This window comes from Dipodomys merriami, unplaced genomic scaffold, assembly GCF_024711535.1.
Source record: "Dipodomys merriami isolate MVZ:Mamm:240054 unplaced genomic scaffold, mDipMer1.0.p SCAF_78, whole genome shotgun sequence".
NCBI classification, from domain to species: Eukaryota; Metazoa; Chordata; class Mammalia; order Rodentia; family Heteromyidae; genus Dipodomys; species Dipodomys merriami.
This window is the reverse complement of record NW_027206379.1, coordinates 3,690,074-3,711,731: the sequence shown is the minus strand read 5'-3', so window position 1 is coordinate 3,711,731 and position 21,658 is coordinate 3,690,074. Positions and strand designations below refer to the sequence as shown.

At 64.8% G+C, this 21,658-nt stretch overlaps 1 protein-coding gene across 2 annotated transcripts in view; it reads left to right on the top strand.

Annotated features, from left to right (window-relative positions):
• Shank2 (SH3 and multiple ankyrin repeat domains 2) overlaps nt 1-21,658 on the top strand; it is a 300,166-nt gene that overhangs the window by 62,481 nt on the left and 216,027 nt on the right. For both annotated transcript variants that reach the window (XM_070009648.1, XM_070009647.1), the window contains exon 10: nt 10,156-10,222. In XM_070009648.1, the coding sequence (XP_069865749.1) occupies nt 10,156-10,222 (67 nt within the window). The remainder of the gene's footprint in view (nt 1-10,155; nt 10,223-21,658) is intronic.

Genomic DNA, 21,658 nt, shown 5'->3' with positions numbered 1-21,658 from the left:
TCCACACACAGACCTGTGTGCCCTGCAGACCTGCACACCGCCTGACCACGGGTCCACACACACAGACCTGTGTGCCCTGCAGACCTGCACACCGCCTGACCACGGGTCCACACACAGACCTGTGTGTCCTGCAGACCTGCACACGGGCTGACCACGGGTCCACACACACAGACCTGTGTGCCCTGCAGACCCGCACACTGCCTGACCACGGGTCCACACACACAGACCTGTGTGCCCTGCAGACCCGCACACGGGCTGACCAAGGGTCCACACACACAGACCTGTGTGCCCTGCAGACCCACACACGGGCTGACCACGGGTCCACACACACAGACCTGTGTGCCCTGCAGACCCGCACACTGCCTGACCACGGGTCCACACACACAGACCTGTGTGCCCTGCAGACCCGCACACGGGCTGACCACGGGTCCACACACACAGACCTGTGTGCCCTGCAGACCCGCACACGGGCTGACCAAGGGTCCACACACAGACCTGTGTGCCCTGCAGACCTGCACACCGCCTGACCACGGGTCCACACACACAGACCTGTGTGCCCTGCAGACCTGCACACCGCCTGACCACGGGTCCACACACAGACCTGTGTGTCCTGCAGACCCTCACACCACCTGACCACGGGTCCACACACAGACCTGTGTGCCCTGCAGACCCACACACCACCTGACCAAGGGTCTACACACACAGACCTGTGTGCCCTGCAGACCCGCACACGGGCTGACCACGGGTCCACACACACAGACCTGTGTGCCCTGCAGACCCGCACACCACCTGACCACGGGTCCACACACACAGACCTGTGTGCCCTGCAGACCCGCACACCACCTGACCACGGGTCCACACACAGACCTGTGTGCCCTGCGGACCCGCACACGGCCTGACCACGGGTCCACACACACAGACCTGTGTGCCTTGCAGACCCGCACACGGGCTGACCAAGGGTCCACACACAGACCTGTGTGCCCTGCAGACCTGCACACCGCCTGACCACGGGTCCACACACACAGACCTGTGTGCCCTGCAGACCTGCACACCGCCTGACCACGGGTCCACACACAGACCTGTGTGTCCTGCAGACCTGCACACGGGCTGACCACGGGTCCACACACACAGACCTGTGTGCCCTGCAGACCCGCACACTGCCTGACCACGGGTCCACACACACAGACCTGTGTGCCCTGCAGACCCGCACACGGGCTGACCAAGGGTCCACACACAGACCTGTGTGCCCTGCAGACCCGCACACGGGCTGACCACGGGTCCACACACACAGACCTGTGTGCCCTGCAGACCCGCACACTGCCTGACCACGGGTCCACACACACAGACCTGTGTGCCCTGCAGACCCGCACACGGGCTGACCAAGGGTCCACACACAGACCTGTGTGCCCTGCAGACCCGCACACGGGCTGACCACGGGTCCACACACACAGACCTGTGTGCCCTGCAGACCCGCACACGGGCTGACCACGGGTCCACACACACAGACCTGTGTGCCCTGCAGACCCGCACACGGGCTGACCAAGGGTCCACACACAGACCTGTGTGCCCTGCAGACCCGCACACGGGCTGACCACGGGTCCACACACACAGACCTGTGTGCCCTGCAGACCCGCACACCGCCTGACCGAGCACCCCCCCCCCGACCGGGTGCCCTGCAGACCCGCACACCGCCTGACCGAGCACCCCCCCCCCGACCGGGTGCCCTGCAGACCCGCACACGGGCTGCCTGAGCCCCCCCCCGACCGGGTGCCCTGCAGACCCGCACACGGGCTGCCTGAGCCCCCCCCCGACCGGGTGCCCTGCAGACCCGCACACGGGCTGCCTGAGCCGCCACTGCTTTCTGCTCCTCCGTCTCAGCTTGGGTGTGCGTGGCGGGGAGGAAGGGGCTCTGCTCCCACATTTTCCTGAGAGACAGGTTTGCAGTCACCTCTGCCCCACGTTCCCTGTTGAGAAGGAGAGTCCGAAGTCTCTGTGAAGGTCTGGAAGGTTCTGATGCCCTGGTCGGGTGTTGTGCCCAGGTTGCAGGATCCCTACCAAGAAGAGCACCGAGAGTCAGACTCTACAGCTGTTTTAGGTTTTATTTCGATGGGCTGCAGCTCGGGCCTCGTCCTACACTCCGACACAGCGGAGCCTAGGAGGAGCCTAGGAGGAGAGCCCCGAGCTAAGGATTTGCAGGGCTTACGAAAGCTCACAACTAACCAGGTGTTTGGATTACCACCACGTGTTGCTCTGCTAGACAGAATTTGCTGATCTTAGGTTTAGTTTAAACAAGCAACAAGTGGTCACTGCCTCAAAACTTTAACCCTTCAGGGCCCGCTTCCTTGCGAAGCAGGCCCTGGGGGCTGGAATGGTGAGGAACATCGTCTTGGAGGGTCTGGTGGCTAAACCAGCATGGCCCAGATATTGCAGAGTAGAGATTTATCCCCTGCATCACCCAGAAGTTTCCAGAACGGTGCCCGTGTTGTTCACGTAAGAAGACTCATGGGGGAGAGGCAGGCCCCGTCCTGAGCAGCCTGGGTTTAGGGTTGCCCTGGAAGCCAATGGCAGACACAGATTTTGGGGTGTCCTTTGCCGTGGAAGACTTCCCGGGAAAGGTGGCAACGCCTCTGGTTGGGCTGGGCCGCATCCGAGAGGAAGTCGAAGCTGGACCTAAAGGAGAGGAGGCTCTGAAAGTCACTCCTGCAGGAGCGTGTGTCCGAAGATGCCTGCTTCACTCCATGACCAGCAAGCAAGTGCCCTTAACGCCCGTGCGCCCTCACCTCCAGCCAGCGCCGCGGGGCGATATTTAGAGGCAGGGTCTTGAGGGAGGCGGTTCAGATGGAATGGGGTCGGCAGGCCGGGCCTTGCTCCAGCTGGTCCCCGCCACACCAGGACCCCGTTACTGAAGCCATCTGGCCTGATGAGCCGCACGGTGCTCTGGTGAATGAACACAGGCGGGACAGTCCTATCCTCAGAAAATGGGCTCCATTGCTGCTTCTGCTTTGTGTGTGTGTGCCACTCCCGAGGCTTGAATTCAAGGCCTGGCACTGTCCCTGAGTGCACTCTGTCTCTGTCTCTGTCTCTCTCTCCCTCAAGGCTAGTTAGTACTCTACACTATGAACCACAGTTCCATTTCTGGCTTTTTGGTGATTAACTGGAGATAAGGGTCTCATGGATCTTCCTGCCCAGGCTGGCTTTGAACCATGATCCTCAAATCTCAGCCTCTTGAGTAGCTAGGATGACAGGCGTGAGCCACCAGCACCCGGCTCCATTTCTGTTTCTGGATCAAAGCTTGATGTTAACCGCTCTGGCCTCTTCTAAAGCCAGAAGCTGCGCCAGGCCCAAGGCACTGGGCACCGTCCGCCATTAGAACGCCCCTGGCCCTGGAGACCACGCCGACCCCAGCCCAGATTCGGGCCTGGAGCACGAGGCCTGCCTCTGTGTAATGGAGATCTTGCTCACCCGCGCACTGGCCTCTCAGCAAGGCTGGCGGCGGGCCCAGGGCCTGCAGGCCGTGAGCACGGGTGCTTGTGCACGTGTGTGCACACGTGTGCACACGTTCACTCCACATGCGTGATCACGAGCCCCCCCAATCATGGCACGGCCGCACATGCTTCGGGAGCAGCCAGGCCCACACAGCCTCCGCCTCTCCCCCTCTCCTGTGAACTGGAAACCCCGGGGCCACCCGGGCCACCCCTGGAAGGAAGCTAGTTCTGCAGCAGGCCTTCGGGGAGCAGCAGGTCCTCAGGGCCGTGCTGTGCCAGAGTCGCATTTTGTCGGCGCTCCATCTGGGAAGGACGGTGCATTTGGCTGATACAGAATTCTTTGTGCTCGTGAAACTTCTGCGCCTCTCTGTTTGTTCTGTTTTGTTCTTCTTCGTGCCAGAGCTGGGGCTTGAACTCAAGGCTTTTCACTCTCGCTTGGCTTTTTTCGCTCAAGTCTGCCACTCCGCCGTTTGAGCCGCACCTCCCTTTTCAGCTTTTTGCTGAGTAGCTGAAAAGTCTCACATGCGCTCCTGCCATGGCTGGCTTTGAACGGCACTCATCAGATCTCAGTCCCCCCAGCACTGGGATGACAGGCGTGAGCCTCCAGAGCCTGGCTTTATTCCTTTCTTTTAAACCGTATTTATTCTGTTAAGCTGCGGGGACCTTTGGCAAGGTCTTCATGGGAGCTGATGGCAGAGGCCGCTGCTGCGGAGGGGCTGATGAATGCACAACGCTGCTTTCTCCCTTCGGAAACAGTCCCGCCTAGGAAGGATTTCATTCCTCACGTGAACCTCGCACTTAGGGCCCGCCGCCCGCCGGGTTCCAGCCTGGAGGTGGGCAGGGACCCCCGGGTGTCTGTGGAGATGGGCGGCCTGCGATGGGCTGAGCCGGGCCCGGCACCCCCCACCACGCGTGGAGAATCCCATTTAAGGCCTCCTTAGAGCTGGGCACCGTGGCCCGTCTCCCTGCAGGGCGCGGGGGGGTGGGCGGGGCAGCCTCTGCTCCTGGCCTGACCCCCTCCCATGAGCGCCAGGCCCTGCTCTGGTACTCTGCAGCCTCTGCTCCCTGGCCTGTCCCTCCCCAACCCCTCCCCCCCAGGGCAAGGCCTGGTCCCCTGCTCTGGCACTGCGGCTCTGGTCACACTGGTCACACCCCAGTCTTCATACAGGGTCATCATCAGAGTCCAGACTTTGAAGGGTGAGAGACTAAACGCATGATAAGTGTGAGTGCTGGGTGCCAGAGAACATGGCTGCCAGCTTCCGAGCTCTGAAGACAGATTGAGCCCCTCCCGCCCCGCTGCACGCTCCTGGGGCCCCCTCCGCCGCTTGGCTCTGCGTGAGCCTTCCTCGGGGCTCCTGGGCTCGGGAGCGCCCAGGTCAGGGCTCCGGGAGCCTGGGTTCGAGTCCTTGCTGCCCCAGGTGTCCACGCGAGGAAGTAAGTCCTGTGGACTTTCCTCCCAGGCTGGCCTCAAATTGTGATCCTCAGAACTCAGCCCCCTGAAAAGCCAGGATTACAGGCGTGAGCTTCAGGCACCTGGCTCCAAAGCTCCATTTCGAACATGCTGAAATGGATGTGGCCAAAGAAATTTATTTGTAGACATGTTCTGTGCTGTGTTAATTAGCATGAGCGAATACCTTGGCTCAGACAGTGCTCTGCAATGCCAGGCTGGTCACCTAACCTCTCTGTTCCTGTTTCCTCTGGTGCTGGTGCCATCTCAGAGTGGCCGGTGGCCCATGAGGACCTTGTGTGGCGTTTGCAAGTTACAGAGGTATCTGTATCTGAGCCAGTGGCCGCAGCCAGCAGCCAAAGCTGTCGCTGTCCCCCTCTAAGGGAACCTGGGGTGGACGGTGATGGATGAGGCAGGTGGGCGGCCACTTGCTGTCCAAGATAACTTTCCAGTCTCGAGGTGATCGGAGGGGAAACACTACGCAGTCGTGAAAAATGAATGCTTGCATTGCCCCGCGCCCCAGGTGCTCGGTGGGCTGAGACAGCTTTGGGGTGCACGCGGATGGCATGGGAAGTAGGCGTGGTCCCGCAGCTGGCCTCGCTCGCTTCTGTACTGAGCTCAGGGCCTGCGCTTGTCCCTGCCGGGCCTCTGCGGCTGCCCTGCCCCTCCTGCCCTGTCTCGCTGGTTACTCTTAGGACAGGGTCGCTCTTCCCACCTGTGCACTTGGGCTGCAGCCTGCCTACTTGAATTCCCAAGGTTGCTGGGGTCAGAGGAACTGGCCGCCATTGTCAGCTTCCTTCCGGAATGGTGGGGGGGGGGGGCGTGGCTGATTTCCACACCGTCTTCTGGCCCTGTTCACCTCCAGGCACCATCACTGCGTCCTGTCAGAGAAGTCCTGCTCCCCTGCCCCCCCCCCGTGCTCCCCACTCCCCCCTCCCCCGCTCCCCCCTCCCCCGTTCCCCCCTCCCCGGCTCCCCCCTCCCCCGCTCCCCCGCTCCCCCACTCCCCTGCCCCCCCGTGCTCCCCGTTCCCCCCTCCCCCGCTCCCCCCTCCCCCCTCCCCCGCTCCCCCCTCCCCCGCTCCCCCTCCCCCGTTCCCCCCTTCCCCACTCCCCCTCTCCCGCTCCCCTGCCCCCCCCACGCTCCCTGCTCCCCCCTCCCCAGCTCCCCCCTCCCCGGTTCCCCCCTCCCCCCCAGCTCCGTGCCGGGCTGTGCCGCCTGCCTGGCGCTGTGGCAGCCAGCCTCATCGCCGGCTCCTTTCCTGGTGTTGCTTTCCCTTCTCGTCATACGGGTGAGACTGAGAACTTCCCAAATAGTCAGGCTTGGGTTCCTTTTTTCTTGACAGTCCCTTCTGAATTCAGCTCACAGTCAGGAGCCCCAGCTGCTCCTGCCAGGCTTCGCCTGGAGATCTCCAGTGCGCACCCAATGTATCACCTGCAGGGTGCCTTCCTTCCGCCAGGACCAGCGACGCTCTCTGCCACTTTGTCACGAGGACCCCCCCCCCACGCTCCCACTTCCCGGAGCCTGCCCCCCGCCCCCCGCTGAGATGCCAGAACCACTTCAGCGTGGATATTTAGAGCAGGCATTGCAGCCTGGAATCACGATCCGATGTGGAAGCCATTTCTCCATCTTCAGATGGCTTGCAAAAGCGCCGCACTCCTAGACCTAATGTGTGTGTACTCCCTAGAGACAGGTCTGGCAGGGTGCAGAGAGAGAGAGAGGATGGCACACGCATTTCCCTGTGTGCCCGCATGTACAAGCGAGGCCTGCCAGGTACAGTGGCTCACGCCTGTAATCCCAGCTACCCAGGACGGTGAGATGTGAAGAACACAGTTGGAAGCCAGCCTGGGCAGGAAAGTCTGTGAGACTCTTACCTTCAACAAACCAGAGAAAACGCTGGGAACAGAGGTGTGGATGAGGGGTAGAATGCCGGTCTTGTGTGAAAAGGCTAAGGGATAGTGCCCACGCCCAGTTCAAGCCGCAGTACTGGCACGTGAACACACACACACACGTGACCCTTACAAAGGCTCCATTTCTCAACTTAAATATGGTTTCCTCTTTTCCTCACGCAGGATCACAATGGGAGCACCCCCCCATGGGCTGTGCCGAGGTATTTGGCCACTTGGGGTGCTCCATGCGTCCTCACCTCGGGGCGTCTCAGTCTGTGGTGGCGTTATGGGGTGGCAGGGAGGTAGGGTGTGTGTATAACGCCAGCCTCGTTCGTGGGTCAGAGCTGGGCGGGACATGAGACACTGAGGCAGGAGTGGGCTTCTCCAGGAAGCCTCGGCCTGCGTCACACGCGTCGGCTGGACCGTGGGGGCTGCCTGCCTCGCGCCCGCCTGCGTGGCGTCCTCCCCCCCCCGCCTGCGTGGCGTCCTCCCCCCCGCCTGCGTGGCGTCCTCCCCCCCGCCTGCGTGGCGTCCTCCCCCCCGCCTGCGTGGCGTCCTCCCCCCCCAGCGCCGGCCTGCGTGGCGTCCTCCCCCCCGCCTGCGTGGCGTCCTCCCCCCCCCGCCTGCGTGGCGTCCTCCCCCCCCCCGCCTGCGTGGCGTCCTCCCCCCCCGCCCTGCGTGGCGTCCTCCCCCCCCCGCCTGCGTGGCGTCCTCCCCCCCCCCGCCTGCGTGGCGTCCTCCCCCCCCCCGCCTGCGTGGCGTCCTCCCCCCCCCCGCCTGCGTGGCGTCCTCCCCCCCCGCCCTGCGTGGCGTCCTCCCCCCCCGCCTGCGTGGCGTCCTCCCCCCCCGCCTGCGTGGCGTCCTCCCCCCCCCGCCTGCGTGGCGTCCTCCCCCCCCCGCCTGCGTGGCGTCCTCCCCCCCCGCCTGCGTGGCGTCCTCCCCCCCCCCGCCTGCGTGGCGTCCTCCCCCCCACGCCTGCGTGGCGTCCTCCCCCCCCCCCCGCGCCGGCCTGCGTGGCGTCCTCCCCCCCCCGCCTGCGTGGCGTCCTCCCCCCCCCGCCTGCGTGGCGTCCTCCCCCCCCCCCGCGCCGGCCTGCGTGGCGTCCTCCCCCCCCGCCTGCGTGGCGTCCTCCCCCCCCCCGCCTGCGTGGCGTCCTCCCCCCCACGCCTGCGTGGCGTCCTCCCCCCCCCCCCCGCGCCGGCCTGCGTGGCGTCCTCCCCCCCCCGCCTGCGTGGCGTCCTCCCCCCCCGCCTGCGTGGCGTCCTCCCCCCCCCCCGCGCCGGCCTGCGTGGCGTCCTCCACCCCCCCGCCTGCGTGGCGTCCTCCACCCCCCCGCCTGCGTGGCGTCCTCCCCCCCCGCCTGCGTGGCGTCCTCCCCCCCGCGCCGGCCTGCGTGGCGTCCTCCCCCCCCCCCCGCGCCGGCCTGCGTGGCGTCCTCCCCCCCCCCCCCTGCGCCGGCCTGCGTGGCATCCTCTCTCCACCCCCCGCTGGGGCTCTGCGCTCTGCCACGTGGCTCTGGTTCTGGTCTCCCTTTGGGCCTGAGGGCCCGGGCCCAGGACCTTTGCTTTCACCTGCCCTGGCGTAGCCAGTGCTGTGCTGTATCGTTGGCTGCAGGGCTGCACTGGGGTAACTTGCTGTGGACTTCCCCAATGTCTGCCCTGGGGTGTAGGAAGAGACTTACACTGACCCGAACCCCGAGGGCCCCCAGGTCCCGCTTGAACTCTTGCTTTGTCTGCAGTGAGAGGGACTACCTCGTGTCTGACCAGAAAGTTGGGGCTCCCGGGCATGAGCCCCGGAGCTATGTGCTGTGTGCGTTGGGGGTGGGGCATTTCTAGGTTCTGGCCTTGTTGAAATCTGCACTGCTGTGAATACTCTCCCTCAGAGACTCCAGACAAATTGGACGGGGCGCCTCACACCTGTAATTCTGGCTACTCCAGTGGCTGAGATCTAAGGACCAGAGTTTGAAGCCAGCCTGGGCAGGAAAGTCCAGGAGACTTATATCTCCAGTGAACCACAAAAAAGCCAGGAGTGCTAGGCTGGCCTTGCTTGAAAAAGAAGCTAAAGGGCAGTGCCTAAGGCCTGAGCTCACGGCCTAGCACCAGTGTGTGCACACACACATACACACACACCAGACTACAGACAACTGCTGGTCCACGCAGGCCCTAGTGCACTGGTCACTTGGTTGCAGGACACAGTGGGGGTCTCTAGGAGGCGCTGTGCAGGGTTGGGTCAAGCGGGCCAAGTGAATGGATGGTGCTGCGTGGGCGTGGGCAGCGCATGGTACGTGAGCAGCACGTGGTATGTGGGCAGCGTGTGGTATGTGGGCAGCGCGTGGAGCGTGGGCAGTGCATGGAGCGTGGGCAGCGCGTGGAGCGTGGGCGGCGCGTGGAGCGTGGGCGGCGCGTGGGCAGCGTGTGGTATGTGGGCAGCGTGTGGAGCGTGGGCAGCGCGTGGAGCGTGGGCAGTGCGTGGAGTGTGGGTAGCGCGTGGTACATGGGCAGTGCGTGGTACGTGGGCAGTGCGTGGTGTGTGGGCAACGTGGGCAGCACGTGGTACATGGGCAGCGCATGGTACGTGGGCAGCGTGGGCAGCGCGCGGTACATGGGCAGCGTGTGGTACGTGGGCAGCGTGGGCAGCGCGTGGAGTGTGGGCAGCGCATGGTATTTGGGCAGCGCGTGGAGCGTGGGCAGTGCGTGAAGTGTGGGCAGCGCATGGTATTTGGGCAGTGCGTGGTACGTGGGCAGCGCGTGGAGCGTGGGCAGCGTGTGGAGCATGGGCAGTGCGTGGTACGTGGGCAGCGCGTGGTACGTGGGCAGCGTGTGGAGCGTGGGCAGCGCGAGGTACGTGGGCAGTGCGTGGAGCGTGGGCAGTGTGTGGAGCGTGGGCAGCGCGTGGAGCGTGGGCAGCGCGTGGTGCGTGGGCAGCACGAGGTACGTGGGCAGCGCGTGGAGCGTGGGCAGCGCGTGGAGGGTGGGCAGCGCGAGGTACGTGGGCAGCGCGAGGTACGTGGGCAGCGCGTGGAGCGTGGGCAGCGCGAGGTACGTGGGCAGCGCGAGGTACGTGGGCAGCGCGTGGAGCGTGGGCAGCGCAGCGCGAGGTGCGTGGGCAGCGCGTGGAGCGTGGGCAGCGCGTGGAGCGTGGGCAGCGCGTGGTACGTGGGCAGCGCGTGGAGCGTGGGCAGCGCGTGGTGCGTGGGCAGCGCGTGGAGCGTGGGCAGCGCGTGGAGCGTGGGCAGCGCGTGGAGCGTGGGCAGCGCGTGGTACGTGGGCAGTGCGTGGCGCCAGCCTCCCCCGCGGGCCCACGGTGCTGAAGCGTGCGCCCTCCCCTCTCCGCAGGTGGCCATCATTGCAGGCAACTTTGAGCTGGCAGAATACATCAAGAACCACAAGGAGACAGACATCGGTGAGTCGCACGACGATAAGCCTTGGCCGCAGAGGCGGCCGGCTTCCGGGGGCCCCCCTGCCCCCACTCGGGGCCCGCTCTCCCTCGGGGGGGCTGGAGGGCTGGGGTGCACACTGCCTCCCGACAGGCCGGCCCCCGTCTCTCCCCACGGGGTTTCTATCTGTGGGGACAACAGACAGGGTGGGGAGGAGAGGGCCACAAATGGGAAACCCGTGCTGGATCTGGAACTTTCCATCCGTCTTATGCCTCTCATTTTCCTAAATATTGCCCCAAATCAATTCTCCTTAGAGAAGAACTGTCGAATGTCGGGCCCTGGGAGTGGAGCTGCTGGGGCTGGCCGCTGCTGGGCTTGGGTCCAGCCTCCCAAGGCCCCAGTGGGGGTGGGGGGCCGCACGTGGGGTGGAGCAGGGGCAGGAAGCGATCTCCGCACCTTCCTCTCAGGGGTGCTGCGAGCCCCAGACTGCTCCAGAACCTAGCCTTAAAAATCCAACCCCCACCCCAAAGGGAAACCCAGGGAAGAGGCGAGGCAGAGAATTAGCTCCGTGCCACGCAGCGGGCAGGGCCCCACCCCGGCAGGTTAGGTGTCTGCGGCTCCTCCCGTGTGTGTTTATGGGATGGACGTCTCCGTGGAGACGAAGGAAGGTGCTGACCACCCTCCCCCTCTTCAGTGCCCCTTGTGCCAACCAGGAGGGCCGTGCCCGGGGCTCCGCCCCGCCCCCATCGCCCTGCGGCGGGCTGGGCCCCGCCCTGCCCCGCGGGCAAGCCTGCCGGCCTGCTGCCACCGGCCCGGGCCTTCCACAGGACCTGCAGCGGGGAGCATTCTGGCTGGACCGGCAGCGGTGAGCTTCGAGAGACGAGCCGTCCCATCCAGAGCCGGCAGGGGGCTCGGGGCGGCGTCTGCCTCCCCGTCGCTCGCCCTGCCTTGGGGTGGGGGTGAGACCGCGTGTTTGGCGCCCACGTGTGCCGGGGGTGTCGTGCTTGCATGGCTGGACGACCCTCTTCCCGGGCGTCGTCTGGCTGCGGAGCCCCGGGTGCGGCCCGCATCGCCCGCTGCTGCCCGCGTCAGAGGCTGCACCGATGCCCCGGCACGTCCGTCCTGCGAACCAGGGCATGCCTTGTGGCTGCTCTGGGCTGCGGGGCCTCCGTCCGCGTCGGCTTCCCACAAGTGCACTGCGGACACGGACGCATTCGTGTCTGCAGTCACTTAGCAATGCCGTGAGCCCAGCTTCTGCGTGTGGGGGACTGGCTTCCTGCCACCTGCTGGGGGGGGTTAGAAGCATGTCTGGGGCTCCAGCTGCTGGGGGGTGGAGGGGCAGAGGCTGCAGGGATGGGCCGTGCCTGAATGGAGATCTCACCCTGAGCTGTTTCTCAGAGCTGTCTGCCATCTGGAACACTCAGGGCCCCCTTCCTGGGGTCACTGCCCGCCCATCTAAATGGCATGCACAGCAGCGGGCAGTGCCGGGGCTTCCCTAAGCCAACCGTACATGGAGCAGATGGGGACTCTGCCCCCCGCCCCCGAGCCTGTCAGCCGCCCTGACCTCAGATCAGCTTGGGCAGCACACATGAGCTCTTCTCAATGTCCTGCAGAGCAAACACCATTCCCAACAAATCTTTGGGGTAGTTATTATAAAGTAGGGGGTCAGAGGATCGTGGTCTGAAAGGAGCCCAGGCAAAAGCCTGAGACCCTGTCTGAAAAAGAAGCCGGTTGGAGGCATGGCTCAGGTGGTAAAGGGTCCTGCCCAGCAAGTGGGGGGCCCTGAGTTCAAGCCCCGCTGCCACCAAAACAAGAATGAGCTCCTCCCTGGGGGTCAGTTACTGTAGACAGCGTCTGGCCGTGAGGACGCCACCCAGGTCGGGTGCCACGGTGCTGGGATCGAGGCCCGTGGTCCGGTGGCCGCGTACGCCCAGCCTGGGCAATGCCCTGACACACGGAGCAGAGTGAGTGTCCAGTGGTGCTGGCTTTGGGGGCCTTCTTGGGACCCCAGGGAGAAAGGACAGTCCGTAAGACCTCACCCTGGCAGGTCCCTTCTGCGTCTGCAGAGATGTTAAGGGCACACAGACTGCTGTGGGCTGTGCCCCAACTACGGGGCCTGGGCCGTGTGTGTATGGAGGAGGCCCGGATGTCCATCCCCAGAGCCGTGTGCAGGTCTGAGGCCATGTGTGTGGAGGAGGCCCGGATGTCCATCCCCAGAGCCGTGTGCAGGTCTGAGGCCATGTGTGTGGAGGAGGCCTGGATGTCCATCCCCAGAGCCTTGTGCAGGTCTGAGGCCGTGTGTGTGGGGAGGAGGCCTGGATGTCCATCCCCAGAGCCGTGTGCAGGTCTGAGGCCATGTGTGTGGAGGAGGCCTGGATGTCCATCCCCAGAGCCGTGTGCAGGTCTGAGGCCATGTGTGTGGAGGAGGCCTGGATGTCCATCCCCAGAGCCGTGTGCAGGTCTGAGGCTGTGTGTATGGAGGAGGCCTGGATGTCTGTCCCCAGAGCCGTGTGCAGGTCTGAGGCCATGTGTGTGTGGAGGCCCGGATGTCCATCCCCAGAGCCCCGCGCAGGTCTGGCTGCACTGAGCTGCCCTGCTGTGGGGCAAATGAATCACCAGGATGGAAACAGACGGCGCTCGCTGCATGCTCTGGGCCAGGGTTTTGCACACAGTGCGGCATCCACTCAAACCTCTGCGTCTACATGTGGGCGTCCCTGGCTCCCCCAGAGACAGGGCACGCTGTGACATAGGAGCTGCAGGCCAGGATGCACGGGGCTCCCCGTGGAGAGATGGGGGACAGCTCCCTGGGGCCAGTGAGCAGCCGACCCCACTGTACCTCTGGAGTCCCCTCCCAGAAGGAGGGACAAGTGTGTGTGTGTGCACACACACGTGTGCCAGTTCTGGGGCCTGAACTCAGGCCCTGGGCACGGTCCCAGGCTTGAGGTACAGCTCAAGGTTCTTGGTGGTTCTTCAGAGATAAGAGACAGATTTTCTAGGCTGGCTTTGAACTGTGATCCTCAGATCTCAGCCTCCTGAGTAGCTGGGATGACAGGCGTGAGGCCACCGGCGCCCGGCCTCTGCTCCCTTCTGAGCGTACCACCTGCATCCCGGGTGCCGACGTGATACTGAGACCGAGGGGCACCATGCGCATCACCAGACAGCCTGGTGCTTCCGGTGGCCTGGGCAGCCACCGGGCAGGCCATGGCGGGGGTTCCTCGGGGACCCCTGGAGGCGTCGGGGTGTTCGCCATCTCGCTTGCGTCTTTCAGGAGTTATAGTGGGGGTGGGGGCGGCATTCTGCCCCTGCCACCCTCAGCACGGCTTGACATGTAAGGTGCACCCCCTCCTAGGAGAGACGGGAGGACGGAGGCCCAGCCCGGGGTAGAGGCCGCCCACCAGACGTGCAGCAGAGGCCGGGACACCGAGGCAAGGCAGCCTCCTCCGCCTGCCAGGGCTCTGGGAGGAAGTGGGGGGCGGGCCCACCTCTAGCCCTGGGCTCCTGTCCCGCTCAGGGCTCAGGGCAGGGGACAGAGCCAGGCCGGGTCAGTGTTGGAACTCTCGCACGTGTAAAAAGAAGGACAGTGCTCCTGACGGCCGAGGTTGGTGGCTGGAGCCCTGGCTGGGCACGGTGCTTTCCAGCAGCCTGGGCCATGGAGCTTCACGCACGCGTGTGCCTGTTTCCTGGCTGTGGAAGAGGTGTCCTTCCTGGAAGGGGGCACGTGCAGTGCTCCACGGCGGCGTGGGGGCGTGGGGAGACGGCAGACGTGTGCGTCCGCAGTTACTGGGCATCCAGAGGCCTGTGGATCGAGATGTGGGGGAGCTGCGTGGGGAGCCGCGTGGGGCAGCGTGGGGAGCCGCGTGGGGCAGCGTGGGGCAGCGTGAGGAGCCGCGTGGGGCAGCGTGGGGAGCCGCGTGGGGCAGCGTGGGGCAGCGTGGGGGAGCTGCGTGGGGGAGCTGCGTGGGGCAGCGTGGGGAGCCGCGTGGGGAGCCGCGTGGGGCAGCATGGGGAGCCGCGTGGGGCAGCGTGGGGCAGCGTGGGGCAGCGTGGGGCAGCGTGGGGCAGCGTGGGGAGCCGCGTGGGGCAGCGTGGGGAGCCGCGTGGGGCAGCGTGGGGAGCCGCGTGGGGCAGCGTGGGGCAGCGTGGGGGAGCTGCGTGGGGGAGCTGCGTGGGGCAGCGTGGGGAGCCGCGTGGGGAGCCGCGTGGGGCAGCATGGGGAGCCGCGTGGGGCAGCGTGGGGCAGCGTGGGGCAGCGTGGGGCAGCGTGGGGCAGCGTGGGGAGCCGCGTGGGGCAGCGTGGGGAGCCGCGTGGGGCAGCGTGGGGAGCCGCGTGGGGCAGCGTGGGGAGCCGCGTGGGGCAGCGTGGGGAGCCGCGTGGGGCAGCATGGGGAGCCGCGTGGGGCAGCGTGGGGCAGCGTGGGGCAGCGTGGGGAGCCGCGTGGGGCAGCGTGGGGAGCCGCGTGGGGCAGCGTGGGGAGCCGCGTGGGGCAGCGTGGGGCAGCGTGGGGCAGCGTGGGGCAGCGTGGGGAGCCGCGTGGGGCAGCGTGGGGCAGCGTGGGGAGCCGCGTGGGGCAGCGTGGGGAGCCGCGTGGGGCAGCGTGGGGCAGCGTGGGGAGCCGCGTGGGGCAGCGTGGGGAGCCGCGTGGGGCAGCGTGGGGCAGCGTGGGGAGCCGCGTGGGGCAGCGTGGGGAGCCGCGTGGGGCAGCGTGGGGCAGCGTGGGGCAGCGTGGGGAGCCGCGTGGGGAGCCGCGTGGGGCAGCGTGGGGCAGCGTGGGGCAGCGTGGGGAGCCGCGTGGGGCAGCGTGGGGCAGCGTGGGGAGCCGCGTGGGGCAGCGTGGGGAGCCGCGTGGGGCAGCGTGGGGCAGCGTGGGGAGCCGCGTGGGGCAGCGTGGGGCAGCGTGGGGAGCCGCGTGGGGCAGCGTGGGGAGCCGCGTGGGGCAGCGTGGGGCAGCGTGGGGAGCCGCGTGGGGCAGCGTGGGGAGCCGCGTGGGGCAGCGTGGGGAGCCGCGTGGGGCAGCGTGGGGAGCCGCGTGGGGCAGCGTGGGGAGCCGCGTGGGGCAGCGTGGGGCAGCGTGGGGCAGCGTGGGGCAGTGTGGGGAGCCGCGTGGGGCAGCGTGAGGAGCCGCGTGGGGCAGCGTGGGGCAGCGTGGGGCAGCGTGAGGAGCCGCGTGGGGCAGCGTGGGGAGCCGCGTGGGGCAGCGTGGGGAGCCGCGTGGGGCAGCGTGGGGCAGCGTGGGGCAGCGTGGGGAGCCGCGTGGGGCAGCGTGGGGAGCTATGTGGGGAGCCGCGTGGGGCAGCGTGGGGCAGCGTGGGGAGCTGCGTGGCCTCAGCGTCACGCTCCCACGCGGGCTGGCGTGCACGTGGCTGCTCTCGGAGTCTCCACTGGGAAAGGTTGGTTTGTGTGTGTGTGTTTTTTAGCCTCTTCTTCTTTAAAAAAAACAAAAACAAAAACCAAAACCAAACATGCCCTCCGCTGGGCTATTTTATCGGCCAACTGGAAGAAAGTGGTGTGGAGAGACCGTGAATATCAAAGTTAATCCCTGGCCGTGGCAAGCGCGTGTAGCGGCGGCTGAGCCGATGAGCCGGTGAGAGCCGAGCGGCTGAGGAGCCACGGGCTGTTTCTGATGACTTCCGCAGGACAGCAGCCCCCCAAAACAGGGCTGGTGGGGAGCTGGGGAGCCCCCCTCCCAAGCAGCCCTGCAGATAGCAAGCATGTGGCAGGGTGATGGGCTTCGGTGGGAGGTTAGCTGCTTCACACACCGCGTGTCAGTGGGGACTGCGCCTGGCTCTGCGGGCAGCTGCACGGTCGGATGGATTAAATGATATGGGCTGTTCTTCCTCCTCGGAGCAAGGTTTGTTTTCCTACGCTGGCTCGTCCTTCTGCGGCTGTGGGGAGAGATGCAGGAGGGGTGTGCGCGTGTGTGCGCAAACAGAGCCACCGACTGTCCTGTGGTTTGGTGCAGGCTTAGCCAACTGGGGCCTGGATCTGGTTGCTAGGTTTTCACTGTATAGATGGTGGAGGGAGGGAAGAAGGGAGGGAGGAAAGAGGAAGCGAGGAAGGGAAGGACGGAGGAGAGGAAGGGAGGGAGGGAAGGATGGGCTTGCCAAATGGGTTCTTAAGGTATGGGTGTGTGTGTGTGTGTGTGTGTGTGTGTCTGAGCACTAAGCCCCAGCTCCCTGAGCGATGCTTTTCTGTGCACCTGTGTAGCAGGATCCACCTGCCGGGAGCAGATGGGCGCTGACCAGCGCATGTCTCTGTTTTCCTGGTGTCTGGACTGTGAAATGCACCGCTCCCTCTGGAACACGGTGGTGATCCTGAGTGAGCCCCGGGCCCTCTGTGTCTCTGGGAGGAAGCAGCAGACCCCAGGGGAAGGCCCCAGTCTGACTCCTTCCCGTTTGCTCGATTGGACAGTCTGGAATCCTGATGTCCTGTAGATTCTCTCCCTGCCCTTCTCTTCCAGATCTGGGGGGGGGGGTGCTCTAGGCGTGGAAGGCCCATCCTGTCTAGCATCTGTTACACTGGGAGCCAGGCGTCACCCATGCTGACCTCACATTCACGGCCTTGTTCCCTTCAGGATGCACACTTTCTCCCTAGCAGCTGCCCCATTAGTACAAAGACCGGGGGACAGTGACTGTTCTTCCTGTCCTCGACCCCACAGGTACCTGGCCTGACAGGAGACTTGGGGAGGTGATTGAGCTGTGTCCCAGTGAGAACAGGGCCTGTCCTGCAGACCCAGTGCCCTAGAGAGCACTGGTCCCCTCTCCGCAGCCCCCACTCCGCCCAGAGCCCCCATCCCGCCCCCTGCCCGCAGGACTCGAGAGCGCTCGCCTCACCCCAGGGAGGGGAACACCTTGTAGGAAAGTCTGAGCCAAATAGAACATGAGCTTGCTTGCTTTCCCATGGTGGCCTCATTCCTGGAAAGTTCCAAGGCGATGAAAACCATGCAGAGATCTGCGGTGGGCTGGCTCCCGCCTGTGACCCCAGCTACGCGGGAGGGAGAGACTGCGGGGCCTGCTTTGCCGGTGGTGCGTGGCCCGGCCTCCAAGCATGAGCCACGTGTGGATTGGTGACTATCGGTGAAGGGATGAGATCAGAAAGGGCTGGGGTGTGGCTGGGGTGCTGGAGCAAGCACCTATCCAGCAAGTGCCAGGCTCTGAGTTTAAATCCTAGTACTGGGGAAAGAAAAGTTGGTTGTGTTTGTAAGTCAGCTGGGGGCGGCACACTCGGATGAGAGGTCACCCACGTGGCCTCCCGCAGTCCTTCAAGCCCCATGGACAGACCCGTAACCAGAGTGCCGGGCCCCTCGTCCGTCCCTGGCCCCGAGTGCACGCCTGGGCCCTCTGTGCGCCTGGGTGAAGACCCTGAAGTGGTCCCCCTTCCCGGGGGATGTGGCTCCACGCCCCAAGGCTAAGGATGCCTGTCCTGTCCTGAGCATCTTCCTCCCCTCCTCAGGCCGGGCCCTCGCAGGGTCCTGTGTCCAGTCCACGCCTGGTCCTGGGGTTCCTGTGCTGGGGCCCAAGTCCCCCCACCCCACCCCCACCTGCAGCCAGCCTTCCTGCCTCTTTTTAGCTCTTTCAACAACTCTTTTCTGACTTGGGGCACCATCTGCTTTTTTTTTTTTCTTTTTGTGTAAGGTCTCACGCTTGAATGAACTCAGGGCCGGTCCCTTAGCAGGTTCATTCATTCAAGGCAGGCACTCTGCTATTTGAGTCACCCTTCCACTTTTGGCTTGTTGCTGGTTCATTGGACATAAGAGTCTCCTGGACTTTCCTGCCGGGGCTGGCTTTGAACAGTGATCCTCAAATCTCAGCCTCCAGAGGAGCTGGGATTATAGGTGTGGCCACTGGTGCCCGGTGGGAAGTCTTAAGGATTCTGTGAGGCCTGGGGCCCTGGAGATGAAGAAGCCTCATTAAAGCAGGGCCTGAAGGCCTGGGCTCCCGTGGGGCTCCGCGGGACTCGTCCTGGCCATGGGAGCAGCCGCAGGGCGGCCTGGGCCTCGTGGCTTTGGAAGGAGCCTGTGGCCCCGTCTCCTGCCAAGCCTGCATGGAGGATTCCCTGCTGGAGGGAGCTGAGCCCAAACGCAAACACGGCAAATTGAGAGTTCTCAGAAGCCCCTTGTGGGATTTCAGTGTTCAGCCTCATCAGGCAGGTGGAGGCTGTGGAAGAGGATGAGGACGGAATTAAATAGGACAGGGGAAGGTTCATAGCCGGTCTAATGACTGGGAGTGGAGGCCACACAGGGCTGTGGGAGGGGTGGAGTGAGGTGGGGCGGCCAGCCGGCGGGTACAGCTATGGAGGAAGGGAGTGGCGCCGGTACCAGGAAAGCCGTGGAGGCCAGGTGCCACGGCTCACGCCTGTAAGCCCAGCAGATCTGAGGGCAGTGGTGGAGGCGGGGCCTGGTGCTGAGCTGCTCTGGGTGGGGCCTGCTATGTGCTGGTCCTGGGGCCCCGGAGCAGCCCCGCCCCTCTCTCAGCTTCCTGTCCCGAGAGGGTCTCTTCCTCTGTTACCCAGTCTGCCTTTCCTGACAGCATTGGCAAACCGACCAACGTGCCTGCCGGTGATCGCCACCCTGCGTGTGCAGGGAAGAGCCCTGGGCAGGTCCCTGTGTACCCCTCACAGTCCTGCTCCGGTCTCTTCCTTCCCTGGGTGTGCCCTGACTCTCCACAGACTTTAAGATGTACACTCTTTATTTATGTGTTTCTGTGTGTGTTTTCTAGTCCCAGGGTTTGAACTCAGAGCCTGGTGCTTGCTTATGCTGGTGCTCTACCACCTGAGCCACACCTCTGGTCTGAGATTTTGCTGGTTAACTGGAGAGATGCAATCTCGCAGACTTTTCTGCCCAGGCTGGCCTCGATCCTTGATCCTGCAGGTCTCGGCCTTGTGAACAACTAGGATTACAAGTGTGAGCCACGGGTGTGCTACAGAAGTGGGGCCTGTGACTTAAGCCCTTGTCGCTCTGCAGCACACACGTACACCCACAGGCCCCCATCCCCCCCCCCACAGTATGCTGGTGGCTTCCCTCCCCCTTCACCTAAAGCGAAGTCTGAAAAGTAGTTTTTTAATAAGTAACCATCAGTCTTGACCTGAACCAATTTGAGGCTATTTATAGTCTTTATTTATCTTCCTGGGTGTGATTATTCATGATTATTCGTCCGTCCCTTGCGGCCTTCTCCCCGCGCTGCGATCGGCTCTGCCCGGGCTGGCCTCGGCATCACACGGTGAGCCACGTGCCCGTTCCTGGCATTGGGCCCCACGCAGCGTGAGCACCACGATGCCTGGTCTCCAGTGCCGTGGATCTGCATTTGTTGACTGAACCCGCGGCCCTGGACCCCAGACTCTCCAGGACCCACCTTGTGAGCGCAGGGGCCCCTTTCCACTGCTGTGTTGTGGCTGGGCTGGGGTTCGAGTTAAACATTAATAGGCTCAATCGTGGAAATGGCACCTGGCTTCCAGGAACTCTTGGTTGAGTTCAAACGGGGCCTCTTGGCCAGCAGCTGGCTGCCAACCCCCGTGTGCCCACAGGGGGTTCCGACAGGAACTCTCAGGGCGCCAGACCCTCTGTGCCACGCCGGGCCCGGCCGTGGTGAGGAGCACACCCTTGTAGTCTCCGGTGTCTCTGGTCCTCGAGGGCTGGGCAGGCAGCATGGTGGCCGGTGCAGGGTCAGGGATCACGGAGCCACCGCTGAGGGCCAGGGGTGTTGGTGCTCAGGGATAATGTCATCAGGGTGGAATGCTGTCCTGGAATAAAGACCCCGGGGTGCTGGGGTCGCTGAAGTGGACATCCACGGTGTCCACGGGTGTCCACTGAGTGGGCTGTCAGATGGGCCGTGCATGGGGGACGGGCCCGCCGGGGGCAGTGTGGCTGCTCTGGCTGGTCCAGCCCGGGCCCCTCAGCCCACTGTCCCCCGGCACTCCCCGCAGGCGCCTTTTGCTTGGTCTGACCCCCTCTCACCACTCAGAGATGTGCCTGGGGCCTGGACGGCCACGCTGGGTCCAGGGCTGACAGCAGAGACTCTTGAGGGCCTGCTGATGGGATGCCCTGGGGAGGGCGATCCCCGCTTCGGGCAGCACCCTGTGGGCACTTCTCGGGGCAGGGAGGGGTCGGTGATGGCCCTCGGCTGTGGCCGGGGGCTTGGGGAGGCCGAGTCCCAGAGGAAGGCCTGGCCCGGTGTCAGACAGAGGGCCCATCTCCCTGGCCCGGGTAATTCAGCAAAGCCAATTAGAGCAAAGCCAAGAGAAAAGCGACCAGAGTCTGAGAGCTGCACCCAAACACCACAGACAGCAGAAGGACAGACAGGCCCAGAAGACAGCCACGGTGGCCTCCGCCAGCCAGCCACGGCCAGAGGGCGCCGCCTCCCGGCTTGTGTGCAGGTGAACGCATGGGCCAGCGGGCCTTTGCACCAACTAAGTGCAGGTGCTGCGACTCGGCGCCTCCTGCAGAGCTGACCGCAGCCGCGCTGGGGGCTTGGACTCGGGTCCGTGGGATGATGCACACCGGCCTTACCTCTCCTCCCTGCCGATCCACACCTTGTGTGGTGACCGTGACATTTCCAGTAGACACAGGAACCACCCAGCACGTCTGGTCCTGTGGAGACCCGCATGCGTGAACCGTGTGTATGCGTGCACCGATAGTGTCTATGTGTGTGTATGCGTGTAGGCTTGGTGCAGCCAGTGCGTTCAGGAAGTTACTCCTCTAGAACGTCCCGGCTTTGTCTCTCCTGCCCTCCCCCCAGGCCTCCCCATTCCAGAGCAGATATTTGGGGTGCTTCGGTGCTGGGATGGCAGCACAGATGTCATCAGGAAAAGACGCCAGGAGGCTTTGTCGGCCTGAATGTTCTGTGTGGGTCCTGTCTGTCTCCAGAAGCCCACTGTCTCTGAATCCTAATTTCTCATGGCTGTGTATGGGGGTGCTCTTGACAAGGCTTTTCCTGGGTCTGGGCCCTCCAAACTCACCCCTTCATCTGCTCCACCGGGAAGTGATAGCTCCAGGCTCCGTCTGCCCGGAGGGGGCCTCTCCTGCGGGAAGGCGCAGACCCGGGCAGGTGGCAGCTTGGTGGTGTGGAAGTCTAGTCCAGAACTCAGGGACCCCCAGGCCTCCCGGATGCAGGGGTTTGGTGCCAGCAGCCTCGGGAGCCTGGGGGTGGGGAGGTGGCCCCCACTGGGGGGGCAGGAGCAGAGGGGGCGGGAGAGGGGGGTCCCGCAAGGCCCAGTTCACACAGCTGCCCCAAGCGGTTGTGGACACCTCGGAACCGAGTGGGGGGGGCGGCAATGGAGGGTTAACAAGGACAAGAAGGTGGGCACTGGGCCCTGGCGGGGCCCTGAGAAAGCTTGGCAGGCTCTCTTCTAAAGGCAGCGACCCCTCCAGGAGGGACGGACCCCGCGGCCTCCTCACCCCCAAAAGCCCCACCGAGGTCCACACGTGGACTTGGATCCTGAGCCCAGGGCTGGGCTGGAGTCTGGGACA